The sequence below is a fragment of the Leucoraja erinacea genome, chromosome 25 (assembly GCF_028641065.1).
Source record: "Leucoraja erinacea ecotype New England chromosome 25, Leri_hhj_1, whole genome shotgun sequence".
Lineage (NCBI taxonomy): Eukaryota > Metazoa > Chordata > Chondrichthyes > Rajiformes > Rajidae > Leucoraja > Leucoraja erinaceus.
In genome coordinates this window covers 27,298,893-27,316,152 of record NC_073401.1, presented here as the reverse complement: position 1 = coordinate 27,316,152, position 17,260 = coordinate 27,298,893, and the positions used below count along the sequence as shown (strand labels likewise).

The 17,260-nt window shown below is 42.4% G+C and overlaps 2 protein-coding genes across 15 annotated transcripts in view; one reads left to right on the top strand and one right to left on the bottom strand.

The window, feature by feature from the left end:
* git2a (G protein-coupled receptor kinase interacting ArfGAP 2a) overlaps positions 1 to 1,041 on the bottom strand; it is a 65,323-nt gene extending 64,282 nt beyond the window's left edge. For all 14 annotated transcript variants that reach the window (XM_055655341.1, XM_055655345.1, XM_055655343.1 and 11 more), the window contains exon 1: positions 796 to 1,041. In XM_055655341.1, the coding sequence (XP_055511316.1) occupies positions 796 to 847 (52 nt within the window). In that variant the 5' untranslated portion in view covers positions 848 to 1,041. The remainder of the gene's footprint in view (positions 1 to 795) is intronic.
* A 179-nt stretch (positions 1,042 to 1,220) lies between these two features.
* Positions 1,221 to 17,260, top strand: part of ankrd13a (ankyrin repeat domain 13A) — a 28,441-nt gene continuing 12,401 nt past the window's right edge. The window contains exons 1-6 of the mRNA XM_055655356.1: positions 1,221 to 1,844; positions 5,939 to 6,074; positions 8,919 to 9,043; positions 11,596 to 11,641; positions 13,280 to 13,423; positions 14,665 to 14,854. Coding sequence (XP_055511331.1) covers positions 1,734 to 1,844; positions 5,939 to 6,074; positions 8,919 to 9,043; positions 11,596 to 11,641; positions 13,280 to 13,423; positions 14,665 to 14,854 — 752 coding nt within the window. The 5' untranslated portion in view covers positions 1,221 to 1,733. The remainder of the gene's footprint in view (positions 1,845 to 5,938; positions 6,075 to 8,918; positions 9,044 to 11,595; positions 11,642 to 13,279; positions 13,424 to 14,664; positions 14,855 to 17,260) is intronic.

Sequence of the window (17,260 nt, the reverse complement as noted above, 5' to 3'; positions counted from 1 at the left end):
CATCCAGATTCCATTTCAAATAAACAGCTTTACCATTTCCATCATTGTTTTTGCCAAGTGATTTCATTTGATCTCTCATTTCTCCCCTTCCAATCTTTTGTTACACAAAAATATGTTTAGTGCCTCTTTCCTGGTACTTTCAAGTATTGCCCTGTCTGTTTTACCATTTAACTTTTCCCAGTTTCAATGAAAGTTTAACACTCCCTCCATTGACACTGTTTGGTCTGGTGAGTACCTCCAGCATTTCCTGTTTCTTTCCTGTCATTCGCCCGTGGGCTCCATGCTCCACAGGACTTTGTTAACCCATGTCCATAAATAACAGGAAATGGTGAAGTGTTGGAGTGTTTGATTTACGCTCTCTGGATGCATGCAACCCGCATGTTTATACAACTCATCTGGTGCTACTTGAACGAATATTACCCCACAGCAAATGGGTGATTGATGGTAGAAGAAATGAGAGTTGATGTAGTACCAGAAATAGGGTGGTAGAGAAGTCAGTGAGTAACAATAGACTGGCTGGGGATAGAAGTGAGTGAATAGTTCCACGCGACATAGGATATAGTGTTACAGCTGCACTGGAAGTGAAGATAAACAGCAGAAGTAAGTTGGAATTCATGTTATGTTATGTTGAACTTCCCTCACTTCCTCTGTGATCTCGCTTGCATTTCCTCTCTCAGTTGCCCGACATGTTTGAGAGTGCCAGGCACGGCGCAGCACTAACGTTTGAGAGGAGTTAGATCTTTCTAGAGACCCTGCTCCCCTTCCCTTCCCCACACACTGTTCGCCTCCACTTACCGGCGACACTGCAGTCAGCGCAGACGTCGATGCTCCTTAACCTCTTCGACATGGACAGCCGGTAAGATCGCGCCCCAAGTTCAGAGTTAGTTTTTTGTTGTTGTTTTGGCGGGGGGGGGGGGTGTTTCCGTCGAGAGATGGTGCGGTGTAAAGCTCGAGGTTAGCGGGGAGCCGCCATCAAGCGCCGGGCTGGGGAGCGGGAGCGGGAGCGGAGTTGTCGGCGCGCTCGCTCGAGCCCGGCCTCCGGCTGCCTGGAGACGCCGAGCGGGATGCCGGGATACCGGAGGACCGCCAGGCGCGGCGGGACCCACCTGCGCATGCGCCTACTCCCAGCCCTACCACCACCACCGGAGGGGGGAGTCACTGCCAATAATAAGTCTCAATTACGACGCTGGGCCTTTGAAACACCGGTGGTTGTTGACCATGTGAGGGGAAAAATACAGAATTTATCTACTTTCAATCCAAAAAAACACAGGCGAGGTTGATTTCACCCTGGGTGGAAATTGTTAGATGCCACCCATGTTCCCTGCTGTGGACACATGCGACCAACGTGGAACTAACCACAGCAACAGGGAGGAGAGGGGGCGGCGATGGTTTCCACATAATCGCCGTTTCAAATCATCAAATCAACGTTTGTGGGCCCCTCAAGGAGCCAAGGGTGGGGGTATTTTATGATTTGTTTCTTTGTGGACGCCTAGGTCGTCAGCGGCGGCTGGAAGGGGCGTCGAGGCGCCCGCCCGCCCTCTCCTCTCCTCCAGTTGTGCGGCAGCATTTCCTTGTTGTTGTTGTGCGGGGAATTCATCCCCTGTGAAGTTTTCGGAAAGTTTGAAAGTTTTTATTCTCCCCCCGCTCTCCCCTCTCCACCCTTGCTGCACCTCGTTGTAGAGGAGACGGACGAAGGGGAGGTTTGTTTCCCCTCCCACCCCACCCCTCCCTGTATGGATGGTGAGGCTAGGATGTGTACATTGGAAGACATCAGGAACAAATACAGGCTCCATCTGCTCGTTTGGCACAACCGGTACAGAGAGGTCGAGAAGGAACTGAAGCAGGTGAGTTACTGCCAGAGAAAGTCTCCATTTATACCATGTCGGCTCATCAGAACGAACGGAAGTCGCCTTTACAGTTGTTGTTAGGGAAATCCCAACAACTTCCTGGATTGTTTTAACTAATTTTGAGGTAGCTACATTATAAAATTAAACTCCCCCAGTTGCTTACCTAAATTACTGATCCTAGCCAAGGCCTGATCACTGATCCTAGCCAAGGCCTGAATTTCCAGTCATCGCTCTGGTAGGGACAGATTCTGAGTGAATACAGTTGAAGCTGAATTGATCACTGTTAATCAAAGCGCTAACCTGTGGTGTTCGTATGAGAAAGCAATTCAAAGTTAATAAATGGAGATACAAGGAATTGCAGATGCTGGAATCTTGGGCAAAACAAAGTGCTGGAGTAACTCAACGGGTCATGCAGCATCTGTGGAGGGAATGGATAAGAGTGACGTATCAGGAGACAATGTTCTCAGTTCTTCAGACTAGTAGGGTCCTTATGTTTTGATACCTGGTTAAGATGCTGGGGATGAATAATCAAAACATGGGGTGAATAAATATTCATGATGGGGACACGAGAGAATGCAGATGCTGGAATCTTGAGCAATAAATCAGGCTGCCGGTAGAACTCGGGGTTATGTAGCATCTGAGGGAAATGGTCAGACATCATTTGTGGTTGGGATTTGTCTTTGTACTCCACCTGTCCTTCCTTTCTTCTTAGGTTCCACAATTTGTACCCTTTTGTCTTCGCTCATCATCACCCGCGATGATTGCTATCTCCACCACCTGACCTGTCTGGCAACCAACCCCTCCAGAAGATAGACACAAAATGCCGGAGTAACTCAGCGCGGAGAGAGTAACTCTGGAGAGAAGAAATGGGTGATGTTTCGGGCCGAGACCCTCCACCTGGATCCACCTATCACATTGGCAGTTCTTGCCCCACCTCTAACCATCTTGTCTCTACTAGCTATCTCATTCTACTCTAGTCTGAAGGAAGGTCCCATCTCAAAATATCAGCTGTCCATTTCCCATCACTGATGCTGCCTGACCATTGAGTCCCTCCAGCAGTCTGGTTTTGCTAATGTATTCATCATGCTGGATACTGATGCGAGTTCATAATTAGTCACCAAGGTTACCGTGATTAACAACTTAATTGATGGTTTAAGCAAGACCTTTTGGAATTAAGTGGGGGGGGGGAACAAAACAAAAATATATAGTTATGATTCAGCACGGAAGTTGCACATTCTGTCTTTTGTGGCTGTGCCAAATTTTCACTCCATTTTCCCAAATGCCATGTAAATGTTCCCATTCAACTTTATATCCATTTCCACGTTAAAAGCCACTGTTAAACTACACTTGCAGGTATTACATCACAGAATGCTACAATTTTGCTGTTTCAATCTTTGCAAATCAATCACCCCCTGGGTTTTTCTAACTGCTTTCACGGTTTGCATCATCTAGTTAAGGAAATCCCTTGGAATGGAAACAATTTCTTCCTACTGTCTCCTTAATTGAGTCCCTTTTCTCTATGGAAAACAACTGGTCTCTTCAGTCCTTCATGCCTATTAGTATCCTAATGACTCTTGCCTGGAAAGCACTTGACATCCTGAAATGCAGTGCACAGAATTAAAAATATTGTTTCGGCTGTTCCTAAACAGGTATTTTGTAAAAGCTTTGCGATCTATAAAGTTGACCATTTTTAACAATTATTTTAATATAGTCACTTTCAAAAAATGTGTGTCTTAAAATACAGTCCCATTGTTGTATTTTGAATGTAAGCAGTTAATTTACCTTAAAATACACTTTGCTTCACATTACTTTGCATTCACCCCATTTTTATCTCCCCCCCCCTTTCCTTCTACCCACTATCCTTGCCTGCATTCATTCCCCACCTTCAGATTCCACCATTTACGTCATTTTTATCTTCTCCTCTTATTGCCTCCAGTCTTGGCTTCTATCTCCACCCTTCTACTCCTCCCCTGATTATCTGCCACCTAATCACTCCTTACCTGGATCCATCCATCAGTCTGACCTGAAATGTCACCTATCGATGCTCTCCAGAGAAGCTGCATGACCCTCTGAGTTACTACAGCACTCTGTGTTGTTCCTTGAATCACTTGCCAGCTCTTGCCCCACCCCTAGGGAGGATTTAAACTAGGGAGACCAGGGTGGGTGCCAGAGTAGTAGGTCAGCAATTGGAACTAGTGATGGGGAAAGTAGAGATTAGGACCAGTATGTTTCATACAGGCATGCATGGAGAGGCGAAAGAATATGGTGAAGCTGATGGCCTGAAGTGAGTTTATTTCAATGCAAGGAGTATTGTGAAGAAAGCACATGAACGTCGACCCAGGAACGGTGCTTGGGACTGCGATGTTGTGGCCATGATGGAAATGTGGTTACAAGAGCGACATGACAGACAGTTCACTGTTCCAGGGTTTCAATTTGAGATGTAATAGAGAGAGAGAGACTCCCTGTTGGATTGCAACCTTGTCGTGGTCAGGGAGCTTGTGTGTCTCAGTGTCCCTAGAGCTTTGCCAGCGGGAGATTCGTCTCCTGTTAGGGTCTTCCATGCTGGACAGGTCGAAGGGTAGAGGCGAGACGAAGAGCGATCCACTGGTCCTCCAAGTTGGAGGTTGAGCACAGGGCTAACAACCCTGTCTCGTAAAACAAATATGTTACGGAACAAAGGTAAAATGACAAAAGAGGTTGTAAATTTGGTCAAAAAGAAAACGGAGGTGTTATTTCTAAAATGCACAAATCAAATGTGCGTAAATTTTCAATCCTCCTGCATTCAAGCAACACTCATCTCCAAGAAGAACTGTAAGAATGAATAGGTAGGAAGGAACTGTAAATACTGGTTAATACCGAATATAGATGCAAAATGCTGCAGTGTCTCAGTGGGTCAGGCAGCATCTCCGGGAAAAAAAAGAATGGCGTTTTGGGTTGGAGCCCTTCGATAGACCAACATTTTGTGTCTATGGTCTATAAAAATGAAGCTGATCTCCACCATTACTACTCTTGCTCCCCTCAATAATATAAGATATTTCCTATTCGATGTTTTGAAAACTTTGACTCTCAAGTATATCCCAAAGAGTTATTTTGTACATGGGTTAAAGCAGTGAGTAACAGCACAGTATTGATCAGTGAAGGGACTTGTGCCAAAACATGGTCAAACCTCTGATCAGACACACAGGCTTTTTTGAACAAGATCAACAGAGCAGGGATCAAAACAGAACTTTTGGATTTTCACTTTAAATATCCTTGCTTGGAGCAGTATATTGTGTTCCTGTCTCCCACAAAGGAGATACTATTGTCTTATTTAACATCTCCTAAATAGCCATAGATAATGTATTGAAACCAAAACATTCCAGTTCTGTTGGGGCGGCACGGTGGCAGCAGCGGTAGAGTTGCTGCCTCTCTGCGCCAGAGACCCAGATTCGATCCTGACTACGGGTGCTGTCCGTACGGAGTTTATATGTTCTCCACGTGACTGCGTGGGTTTTCTCCAGGTGCTCCAGTTTCCTCCACACTTCAAATACGTACAGTTTGTAGATTAATTGGATTTGGTAAACATTGTAAATTGCCCCGAGTGTGTAGAATAGTGCTAGTGCACAGGGATCACTGGTCCACACTGGCTCGGTGGGCTGAAAACTCTGTTTCTGTGCTGTATCTCTAAACTAAACTAAACTATAGTTTCATCTCGTGTTCCTGTTGGGAGAGTCTATGACTAGAGGTCATAGCCTCAGAATTAAAGGACGTGCTTTTAGGAAGGGGAGGAGGAGAAATTTATTTAGTCAGAGGGTGATGAATCTGTGGAATTTGCTACAGAAGGCTGTGGAGGCCGTCAATTGATATTTTTAAGGCCGAGATAGATAGATTCTTGATTACTGCAGGCGTCGGAGGTTATGGGGAGAAGGCAGGAGAATGGGGTTAGGAGGGAGGGATAGATCAGCCATGATTGAATGGGGAGTAGACTTGATGGGCCGAATGGCCTAATTCTACTGCTATTCCTTATGACCATTTGATGAGACATACTGAGCCATTTTCAAAGTGGATTTTTTTGTACTTCATGTGGATTAATCATCACTTTTCTCCAACAGCATGACGTTGAAACAGTTGATCCACGGGGCCGGACACCATTGCACCTCGCCGTCTCTCTTGGACACTTGGAATGTGTGGAAGTGCTGCTTCAAAACAATGCTTCTGTCGTCAAGGAGAATGCCAAGGGATGGACAGGTCAGGAATATTTAACAATCGTATCCATCATAGGGCACAAAATCAAATACAGGCACCTCGCGTTTTAGACAGAAGTTAAGGGCTTAAAAAGTAGTGTGCAAGTCAAACATAAGCCTGGTAAGCCACCTGACTACACTGCCTACATTACACTAGAGGAGAGTAAATCTGCATACACTGACTACACCACAATGGGTAAATCACATCACACTACATTATAAAGCTTTCCCTTCCATCTGTACAATTCTTTACCTGAAATGCTTGATGTTAACTGTCGGAGCATAAAACGGAGAAAGTTACCCGTTTGTGAGCCATGATTTAAAAATATGGTAGGCGGATAGATTTAAACATGTGATCTACTAGCTTCATTTGAGTTTTCGTTCAGCTATGCAAAACCAAACTTGCAAGATCTCAGGCCATGGCCTCGGAATAAATGGACATACCTTTAGTAAGGGGATGAGAAGGAATTTCTGTAGTCAGAGGGTGGAGAATCTGTGGAATTCGTTGACACAGATGTCTGTGGAGGCCAAGTCGATGGATATTTTTTAAGGTGGAGTTTAACAGATTCTTGAATAGTACAGATGTCGGGGATTGTGGGGCAAAGGGAGGAGATTGGGGTTGAGAGGGAAAGATAGATCAGCTATGGTTTAATGGCGGAGTAGACTTGATGGGCTGAATGGGCTAATTCTGTGCCTAGAACGTACAAACATAATATTGAAAGTTGATAAGTAAATTTGCCCTGGCATAAATTTGAGTGTGTTATTTGAGAAAATAGGAGCACATAAATTAAACTTGGGTAGTAAGTAGACAAGCAGCTATTATAAAAATGTGTAAATCTAGCGCAGGCAAAACAGGTAAAAGGAGCATGTACAATCTTTGGGCGGCTGGGAGAGCCTGGGGTGGAAGAATGAGATGGACGAACGGTAAGATTAATAAAGATAGACGATTAATTGGGGCATTTGCCACTCTAGCGAACACTTGCCTAACGGTTCGGCCAGATCTGCTTCCTCCTTTTTAGATTAAAACATTTTTTTTCCTTCCCAATTGGAGAAAAACAGCAAGCTTTTGTCAACAAATGCAGCACTGACACCTTGCAGTGTGAGGAACTGCACTTTTTACACCACACACTTGCAGTCTGTGGTCAAGTCGCAATGAGTAACAAAATGCAGCCATGGCGGAAGAGGAAGTTTTATTTATAGCAAAGCAGGCACTAACTCAAAATGCAAACAAAATACAGGGAACATGATCTTATGGCCTCGCTGGGTGTTCCCCAAATTAACACCCAATTATTTTCTGTCTTTGGATTTATTAGGGGAAAAATGTTGAAATCAGAAAGAATTTTATGTGGTGCACAAAGCTTAAACATAACTTTTGAAGTTTTAAACTAAATACAAGTCTGACGACGTTTGGGTCTCCCTTCATGTTTCACCAATGTCTCTGTGTTGGACTGTTGGGTTTACATTTCATTTCTCCTTATCTGACACCTTTTTGTCTTATTTTTACCTCCAGCCTTTGTCACTGGCTTCACCCATTGGATAATCATCCCTTCACCCCCCCCCCCCCCCCCCCCCATCACTTGTATCCACCTATCACTCGCCAGGTTTTGTACCACCCCCACCTCTATTTTCTGGCTTTCTCTCATCAATGAAAATCCTGAATTCTTGCCTTTCAGTTGAAGGACATTCATTGATGAAGCAGCTGAAGAAGGATCTTCTTCTTCTGCAGATGGGTCTCAAACTGAAATGTCACCCAACCATGCACTACAGAGATTGCCTCTGAACTTTGTGTCCTCTTGTGTATCAACCAGCATCTACACCCTTTTTGTGTTGAGTCTAATTCCAACCAGCGAGGGATTTTCTCCTGGATTCCCTTTGACTCTAGTTTAGCCGAGGCTCCTTGATGTCATTCATCATCAAATGCTGTCAAGGGCCATTACACTCATTTTGCCTCTGGATTTTAGCTCTCTCGTCCCATGTTTGGACCAAGGTTGAGTGACTTTGGCGGAACCTAAGCTGAACCTGTGCAAGCATGTTGCTTCTATGCAAGTACCACTTGATAGCACTCACGATTATCCCTTCTGCCAATTTGCTGATGATCAAGTGGAGAGGTAATCGGTTGGTTGGATTTGCCCCAGGAGGGGTTGGATTTGTGGGCAAGACGTTCCTGAGCAATTCTCCACATTGTTGGCTGGGCGCCAGTGTGGTAGCCACACTGGAACAGCATGTACCAAGGCATGGCAGGTTCAAAAACACATGTTTTCGGTACGATTGATGGAATGTTATCAAAGTCCACAGCCTTTGACGTATCCAATGCCTTTAGTCATTTCTTGACATCACATTGAGTGAATCAAATTGGCTTCTTCTTCTTCTTGCGTATGGCGTGCACAGCCTAAAGTTGTAGGACAACTTGTTCTATTTGATCTTATTTGATTGTGCACGCCGGGTTGATTGCATTTGTCGAAACCGGGCGGACCACGTAAAAGTTGCAATCTTCCACCCCATTAAATTGGCTGAAGACTGGCATCTATCTTGCTGGGGACCTCTGGAGGAGGCCGAAATGGATCATCCACTCGGCACTTCTGTTTTGCACTGATGTGCTGAGTTTCACCATCTATGTGAGTGAGGATATTTGTGGGAGCCTTGTCATCCAGTGAGCTGTTTAATTGTTCCAGACCAAGCATGACTGGATGTGGCATATTTAACATTTTTCCTGTGAAACGAGTCATGCTACATTTAAAGACTCTAAGTAAATCCATTTGTTGTTGTTACATTGGAAGATTACAGGCAAGTTGTCTAATAAGTGTATTACCAATCGTTACTCATGGCTTAAATGTTTCCTTCACTTCAGTTCTACAGGAGGCAGTCAGCACAGGAGATCCTGAGTTGCTGCAGAAAATTCTTCAGCATCGGGACTATATCAGAATAAACTCTCATCTAAATGGAGTTCCAGAACTACTCAACATGATACAAAAGGTAACGACCGCCCTAGCATCCTGAACAAGTTAAATAAAAATATAATTTCAATATATATCCGTTTTAGTTAAAAGATTTCATTTGCATCATGATTCTGTCTTTAGAAACCAATTCAGAACATTAATTGGTATGTAACTTTTTTTCTCATGTATGTACTCTGCAATTCTCCCAAACTACGACTAGTTAATTTCCAACTTGATTCAAATACAACCAGTTCTGTTCAAACCAAAAGCCAGCCAAATAATTCTCAAAATTAATGGTTCTTGCATTCTAAGTTTCTGTTTGCATAAGTTAAGAAAGGCAATGGGGATGATCCCTTATTGTTATCATCTAGATTTATCATTATATAACTTCCCACCTCTTTCGTTCTCACTTACAAAGCATACCAAGCCAGAGAAGCCTAAGGCAACTTGGTGTGTATCAGATAACTAGTCATTTGTGGTGGGTATCACAACTGAAATATTCCCTTTTCTTGATGATCTGTGAAACGAAGCTTAATAAATTGTAATTGGGAACAAAAACCAAGTCTAGTTGAGAAGATGATGTAATTTAATCAGCGCTGCATGCACTGGGGATATTCCTGATCTGTGAGACTCGACTCAGTTCAGCTCCAAATTGATTCATCCGAGCAATTAGTTTATGATTGAACTCTTAACTCCTAACTTAGGATAGTAACCGATTAATGTTGTTTCTATCTCTTTTGTTACTCTTGTCTATTATGTTCAATTTGGAGGGCAGCACAGTGGCGCCGCGGTAGAGTTGCCGCCTTACAGCGCCAGAGACCCGAGTTTGATCCTGACTACGGTGCTATCTGTACAGAGTTTGTACGTTCTCCCTGTGACCATGGGGGCTTCCTCCCACACTCCAAAGACGTGCAGGTTTGTAGGTTAATTGGCTTCTGTAAATTGTCCCTAGCGTGTGCGATAGCGCCGGTGTACGGGTGATCGCTGGTAGGCGTGGACTCAGTGGGCCGAAGGTCCTGTTTCCACTCTGTATCTCTAAAGTAAAGTCTAAGGAAGCTAAACTTTTCACTGTAGTTCAAAGCACTCGGCATTGGGATCACTCCTGCATTTTTTTGCCTTCCTATATATTCTCTGTGAAATCTTCCTATAGTTGATTTTTTTTTTAATTGCTCCCAATAGATAGATTCTGCTAATAAAACAATTGTCCTCCTTAATGTTAAATTATTGTCAATCACTACATGAGAGAATGCTAGGTTAAAATTAAACAATAAATAACTTTGCACTCGGCTATCTTTAGAGTTTGAATGAAAAGCATGCCATAATTAATCAAAGTTTCTTGATTAATGTAAGAAAGTGTAAATTTGGTTCTATTGTATCTAAGTTTGTCCGAAAATGCACAATTGGGATGGACAATTGACAATAGGCGTTGCAGTAGGCCATTTGGCCCTTCGAGCCAGCACCGCCATTCATTGTGATCATGGCTGATCATCCCCAATCAGTATCCCGTTCCTGCCTTCTCCCCATCTCCCCTGACACCGCTACCTTTAAGAGCCCTATCTAGCTCTCTCTTGAAAGTATCTAGAGAACTGGCCTCCACTGCCCTCTGAGGCAGAGAATTCCACAGACTGTGCAAAAGTGTTTCCTCATCTCCGTTCTAAATGGCTTACCCCTTATTCTTGGTTCTGGACTCCCCGAACAATGGTGCAGAGAAATCGGTATTGCCTGAAAAAATTCACCCCTGATGGGCATTACTCCCTCTTCTCCCCTCTCCCATCAGGCAAGAGGTGCTGAATTATGAAAGCGCTAACCTCCAAATTCAAGGACAGTTTCTTCCCAGCTGTTATGAGGCATCTGGACCATCCTATCACCAACCAGGATGTGGTCCTGTGCTGCCACCTGCCTCATTGGGGACCCTCGGACTAGCTTTAATCAGATTTTACTGGACTTTAACTTGCACTAAACATTATTCTCTTTATCATGTACCTGTGCGTGACAATAAGCTAAACCACTTAACACTTCAATGGTAACAACTTGTTGTACTGTGTCTCTAAATTATCTTTGATATTGCCTTTGTGAAACAAATTTTGTTAACGAAGGATATTGGTCCAACTGACCTACACTTCAACAATACTAACTAGGATGAATTTTTATGTGATTAAAATATCATTGACTTGAAACGTTAAATCTGACCACTGAGTAATTTTAGATTTTTCTCACCCAAGAAATCCTAATGCTAAATTAATGAACTTCTAATTTGCTTCCTTATCAACAAAAAAATCTAACTAATTTTAAAAAAAGGCTATTTAAAAAAAAAAAAACAGATGGAAGAAGGCTTTGATGCGAAATTACCTTTTATATTCCAGCACAGTTGTACCGTTACCCGTTCCTTTACTAATCTCTCACTGATTATTTCAATGAAAAATAAACTTTAATAAAGAATATTACACTAGGTTGTAAATACATTAGCTAGTTTAGGTCTTTTATATTTGATCCAGTACTGCAAAATTAATTGTGTTATTTTGTTTTTCATACTATCTTCGAACTTTTGACGATGTACTTAACCCACCTTTTAAAAACATTTCTTAACAGACTTCTGATTTCTATGTGGAGATGAAGTGGGAGTTTACCAGCTGGAGTAAGTGTACTTGTTTTCAAAATAACTCGTTCCATATCCCTGTATTGGCAATGATCCTTTTCAGATGGCTTTTGTTCTATTTAAAGCATGATTTACTCCATGCTGGGAAGCACTGATCATGAGATGCCAAGATGTATTAGAAGGTTTAGCCAAGTATTTGTATTTGTGCTGCTTATGGTCAGAATAGATGTCCTATTCTGCTTTAGTCTTGCCTGAAATTTCTTAATTGATATTGGGAGGTGCCTTTACTCCATGTTATGAAGCTTATTCTTTACTCCATGTTATGAAGCTTATAATAACATTTTGCATTTGCCTATAGTTTTATAATGAAGTAAAGAATTGCAAAATATTCCAAGGTGGTTAACGCAATACAGGTTGTGTCCAGGGTACGAATGCCTGAATTACATATGATCGAGTATTTGGGAGACCATTGGATTGGATTTGCTAGCTGCTGCTGCAGACATCTTCAGCAATGTGAGAACCTGGATCATGGCAGTAACATTGCATAGTGCAGAGAAATCTGAATAGTTGAGCTAAACAACCTGGCTTAACCACACTTTGCCCTTGGTTGACCAATGTTTGTACGGATGTCGGAGGTTATGGGGAGAAGACGGGAGAATGGGATTAGGAGGGAGATATCTCAGCCATGATTGAATAGTGGAGTAGACTTGATGGGCCGAATGGCCTAATTCTACTCCTATCACTTATGATCTTATGATGATTTAAATATATTGCCGAGCGGCCACATTTTGAACTTACAAACTCCTCAGAACCGTTTCGTAACCTGAGGAAGAACTGTAAATGAAAGAGATCTATCCAAAAGAAAATACCATCCTGAAGGAAGTTATTAAGACTAAGAGGCTTTTGCATCCAGTAGGGATTTGTACACTTGCACCTGTTAGTTGGTTTCACTCATTGCTTGGTTTTAAGCCTACGTCACTGCTATAACATTCCTTCTAATTTTAAAGAGTTAGTGTAAACAAGAGCAAAGTGGTTTTAAATCATCTGGGTTTTTTTTTAAAAAAGCTACTGCTATTGTTCGTCATTTGAAGTAATCAAACATTTATCTTTGAATTATATGGGTTGCTTCCTTTTCCCAGGCTGCTTTGACTCTTAAAAGGCCTGTCCCACTTGGCGATTTTTTTCGGCGACTGCCGGCGTCACTGACTGTCGTCTCGGGTCGCCAAAAGATTTTGAACATTTCAAAATCCAGCGACGACAAAAAAAAAATGTTGCGACACGAGAGACATCGCACGTCAATACGTCATCACGCCACGACTTTTTTGGTTAGTCGATGATTCTGACAGTCGCCAAAAAAAATTGCCAAGTGGGACAGGCCCTTAACCCCGACAATAGCTTGCGTGGCTAGTTTCAAAAGTTGTATTGATATATGGTTGTGGAAGAATTAAATTGTATTTTAAACCTATGTAGTGAATCTTTAAGTAAGTGGACAAGCATCAAACTGCCTGTAACATATTTACATCAAGCACATGCATGGTACCAAGGTGTAAAATAGGTCCAAAGGTACAAAAATAAGGTGTTTTTATAATACGATTTTCTCTGCCACATTAAGGCTTAAAAAAAATGAAAAAAACATTCTTCCCGTGCACGTTTGTTTGATTTTTCTCACTTTTCCAGTTCCCCTGGTGTCCAAGATGTGCCCAAGTGATGTCTACCGTATATGGAAGAGTGGTGCCAACCTACGGGTAGATACCACCTTGCTGAACTTTGAGAATATGAGATGGGAAAGGGGACATCGCAGCTATATTTTTAAGGGAAAAGGTAAATGCAGGAACTTCAAATTTGGATATCAAGGCTTTGTGAGTTTTTATTTTCTTCTTCCTCAGATTATATTAATCTTGAGGCAACCGCATTGTAAATCAAGCAATTCATTAAGCAGAGCGATCTGAAAATATCTAAATATCCAATTAATTTTTTTTTTAATTAAAAATTAAGGGTGACACAATAACGCAGCTGATAGAGCTGTTGCCTCACAGCGTCAGGGACCTGGGTTCAAATCTGACCTTGGGTGCTGTCTGTGTGGAGTTTGCTCATTCTCCCTGTGACTGCATGCGTTTTCTCCGAGTGCTCCGGTTTCCTCCCACATTCCAAGGACATGTAGATTAATTAGCATCTGTAAAATTGACCCTAGTGTGGAGGGCAGATGTGAAAGTGTGAACAGGTGTTCGATCGGCATGGACTCGGTGGGCCGAAGGGCCTGCTTCAATACTGTATCCCTAAACTAACTAAAGTAATCTGGAGACTTGGAAAATAACTTTGGCCTGACAAGACTATCATAATAGATTCATCGTAGTTTAGTGGGTAAAAGCACAGTTTGGTGAAATGCTGTTACGTAATTCAGAGAGGCTTACGGTTCTGTCTTGTTTTGATCTTGATTATGGTGGTGTTACATTTGGTTCCTTCCTTCCATGCTCATTGGCTAGTAAATGGAGGAGAAAGTGGGTAATAAGGCGAGACTTGCACTGTTGTTCATAATTTTGGTGGGGAAATATACACAATGGCACGTGCAATAAGAAAAAAGGTAACTCTGCTAACTCTCATTATTAAATTACCTGCACACACTGTCTAGATTTCCGGATGAAGACTGTATCTGTTACAGTTTGGGAGCTTGCTCCTTCTGAATCTCTGGTTTAAATCATTAATCAAACAGCGAACAATGGCCTATTCCCTTTATCATCGTTACTCTTTTGCATATCTCTCTACATCGTACATCTATATCTCTTGTTTCCCATCCCCCTGACCAGTCTGAAGAAAGGTCTCGACCCGAAACGTCACCCATTCCTTCTCTCCAGAGATGCTGCCTGAATTACTCCAGCATTTTGTGTCTATAATCAAGTCAAGAACCTCAGTGTTGAGAATAGTTTTTTTTAATTTAAAAAAAAAAATGTGATCTTGCAAGTCTTCACTAACTGTTTTATCTAAATATAATTGATTTTTAAGTTGCCATGATCTGTCCGTTTCTTCCATTGTTAAGATTGTCATGATTTTCTTTCTGATGACAGCTGACAGGGCAGAGTTTATAGAGATGGACCATGATAACCAAGTCGTAGACCTGGAACACTTTGAGCTCTTGCAAGAACAACAAGGTCTCACACTGTCGTCTGTAAGACCCACATCGGATCAAGTTGCAAGTCGCCTTACTACCCCCATTGTTTCTACGTACCTTGATACAAAAAACATATCATTTGAAAGGTAACCTTAACCTTGCACCCTGAATCTGAAATTCTAGTCATCACTATAGCTCAGTGCATGGATGTGATGATGGAATCTTAAGATAGACCCAAAATGCTGCAGTTACTCAGCGGGACAGGCAGCATCTCTGGAGAGAGGGAATGGGTGACGTTTCGGGTCTTCTTCAGACTGACTGAGTCTGAAGAAGGGTCTCGACCCGAAACGTCACCCATTCCTTCTATCCAGAGATGCAGCCTGTCCCACTGAGTTACCCCAGCATTTTGTGTCGATCTTTGGTGTAAACCAGCATCTGCAGTTCCTTCCTACCCAGGGAATCTTGTGTAAGTCAGTGATCTGTTTAGCTGATAGGATTCTGGCATCAAACACAAATAAATAATGAAGGACCATGTAGTGCAAGTAATTTGCTACTGATCATAAAGCAGCCTTGTCATTACAACTGATTTATCAGCTTAAATGACAATTAGATTTTGAGGTCGGAAAAGCGGTAAACTTACCCAATTATGTGAAATTAATGGAGCCTACGACAAAGACTGAATTAATCTAATAAAACTATAGAGAAATTTGGAAATGTATTCTCACTGTACACTGGAGTAGTTTAACTTCTATTTTTGGATGTTTCAGTCTTTTCATTCGGGGGGTGGCACGGTGGTATAGTCGCTGCCTAGGCGCCAGAGCCCCGAGTTCAATCTTGACCTCGGATGCTGTTTGTGTGGAGTTTGCACGTTCTCCCTGTGACCACGTGGGTTTCTTCCAGGTGCTTCGGTTTCCTTCCACATCCCAACGACATGAGGGTTTGTCGGGTGATTGGCTTCTGTAAATTGCCCCTAATGTGTAGGGAGTGGATGAAAAAAATGGGATAACATAGAGCTGGTGTGATTGAACCCTGGGTTGGGTCTCTGGCGCTGAGGCAGAGACGCTACCAGCTGTGCCAATGTGCTGCCCCGTGAATGGGTGATCGATGGTTGGCGTGGACTCGGTGGGCCAAAGGGCCTGTTTCTGTGCTGTATCTCAAAAGTAAACTAAAAAAAAAAAAAAAAATAGATCGGATTTGTCTACCCATCTGTCTGAGCAGTGTAATCCTTGTGCTTGGAGAGTTCCCGTGACTGATTTATTTAGCCACTTTATTCATTTTTTGCGGTTGTCATGTAAAAGGTGCTGGACCTTGAAGGAGATTATTGACCACAATGGAGTTAGTCCTTTCTTCCACTTTGAGGTGGCTGGTCAATCCAAACTTCCCATTTTTATCTATTTTAATACTATAACCTTTTTATGCAGTTAAGAAGAAGATATTTGTAGATTTATGTTCAGCAATGTAAACAACACCACAACATGATATTAATGCTTAAAAATAATTGGAAGTTTCAGGTAACTTGAATGAAAGAGTTTTAATTAGATTATAATACACAACAGAGCTAGTAATACATCTTGTTTGTTACTGCTTCTCGTGAGTTTATAATGTACTTTTTTAATAAAATAGGGGTCCAGAATTGCACAATCTGCTCTGTTGCTAGTTTTATTTTCCTTTTTGAACCTCAATCTAAAACGGTCATTCTAGGTGACGCAGAGATTCCTTGAACTTCTTCCAGTCTTGTGTGCTCCATTTAGTGGTCACAATGTGGTCTCGTCTTCACGAGAGAAACCAAATGCAGATTGGGCGACAATCGTTAAGAGTGACAGGGACACCAATAAGCTTCCTATTGTCTTCTGTTTTAATACTCTATCCCGTATTCTCTCTGGCCTGCACTGCTATAACATGGCTCAAGGTAACCTTGAGGAACAGCATTTCATCTTCTGTCTGGGCATGTAGATACACGACAAATTCTACAACTTTAATGAGCTTTCTCCATCAGTTTCAGGCCAGGTCGTTCATCCATGATATTGTGTAGGAAGGAACTGCAGATACTGGTTTACACCGAGGATAGACACAAAATGCTGAAGTATCTCAGTAGCTCAGGTAGCATATCTGAAGAAAAGGAATAGGGACATTTTGAGTCAAGACCCTTCATCAGCCTTATTCCTTTTCTTCAAAGATGCTGCCTGACCCGCTGAGTTACTCCAGCAGCTTGTGTCAATCATCTATGAAATTGGCTGTTTTCTCTCCTAATTAGCACAAGCTGACCGCTGGACCTCTCTACAGTTCTCCATTTCATAAATCTTTATTTTCACTTTCTAACTTCCCTCATGGCTTTTATGAACAAAGAGCACATTTTTGCTTTGTACATGTCCCCATAATCCCATTGAACAAATGGCCTTGTTTACAAACAACCCTGGCCTCACCTCTTCAGACATATTCCCATTGTTCAATTCATCACTTCCCCTGGCTCTTCCTGGCCTGATATTAATTTGTTTTCTCTCCTTCCCAATCAGACAAGTGTCTTTTGACATGTGAAATTGTGATTTTTGTCT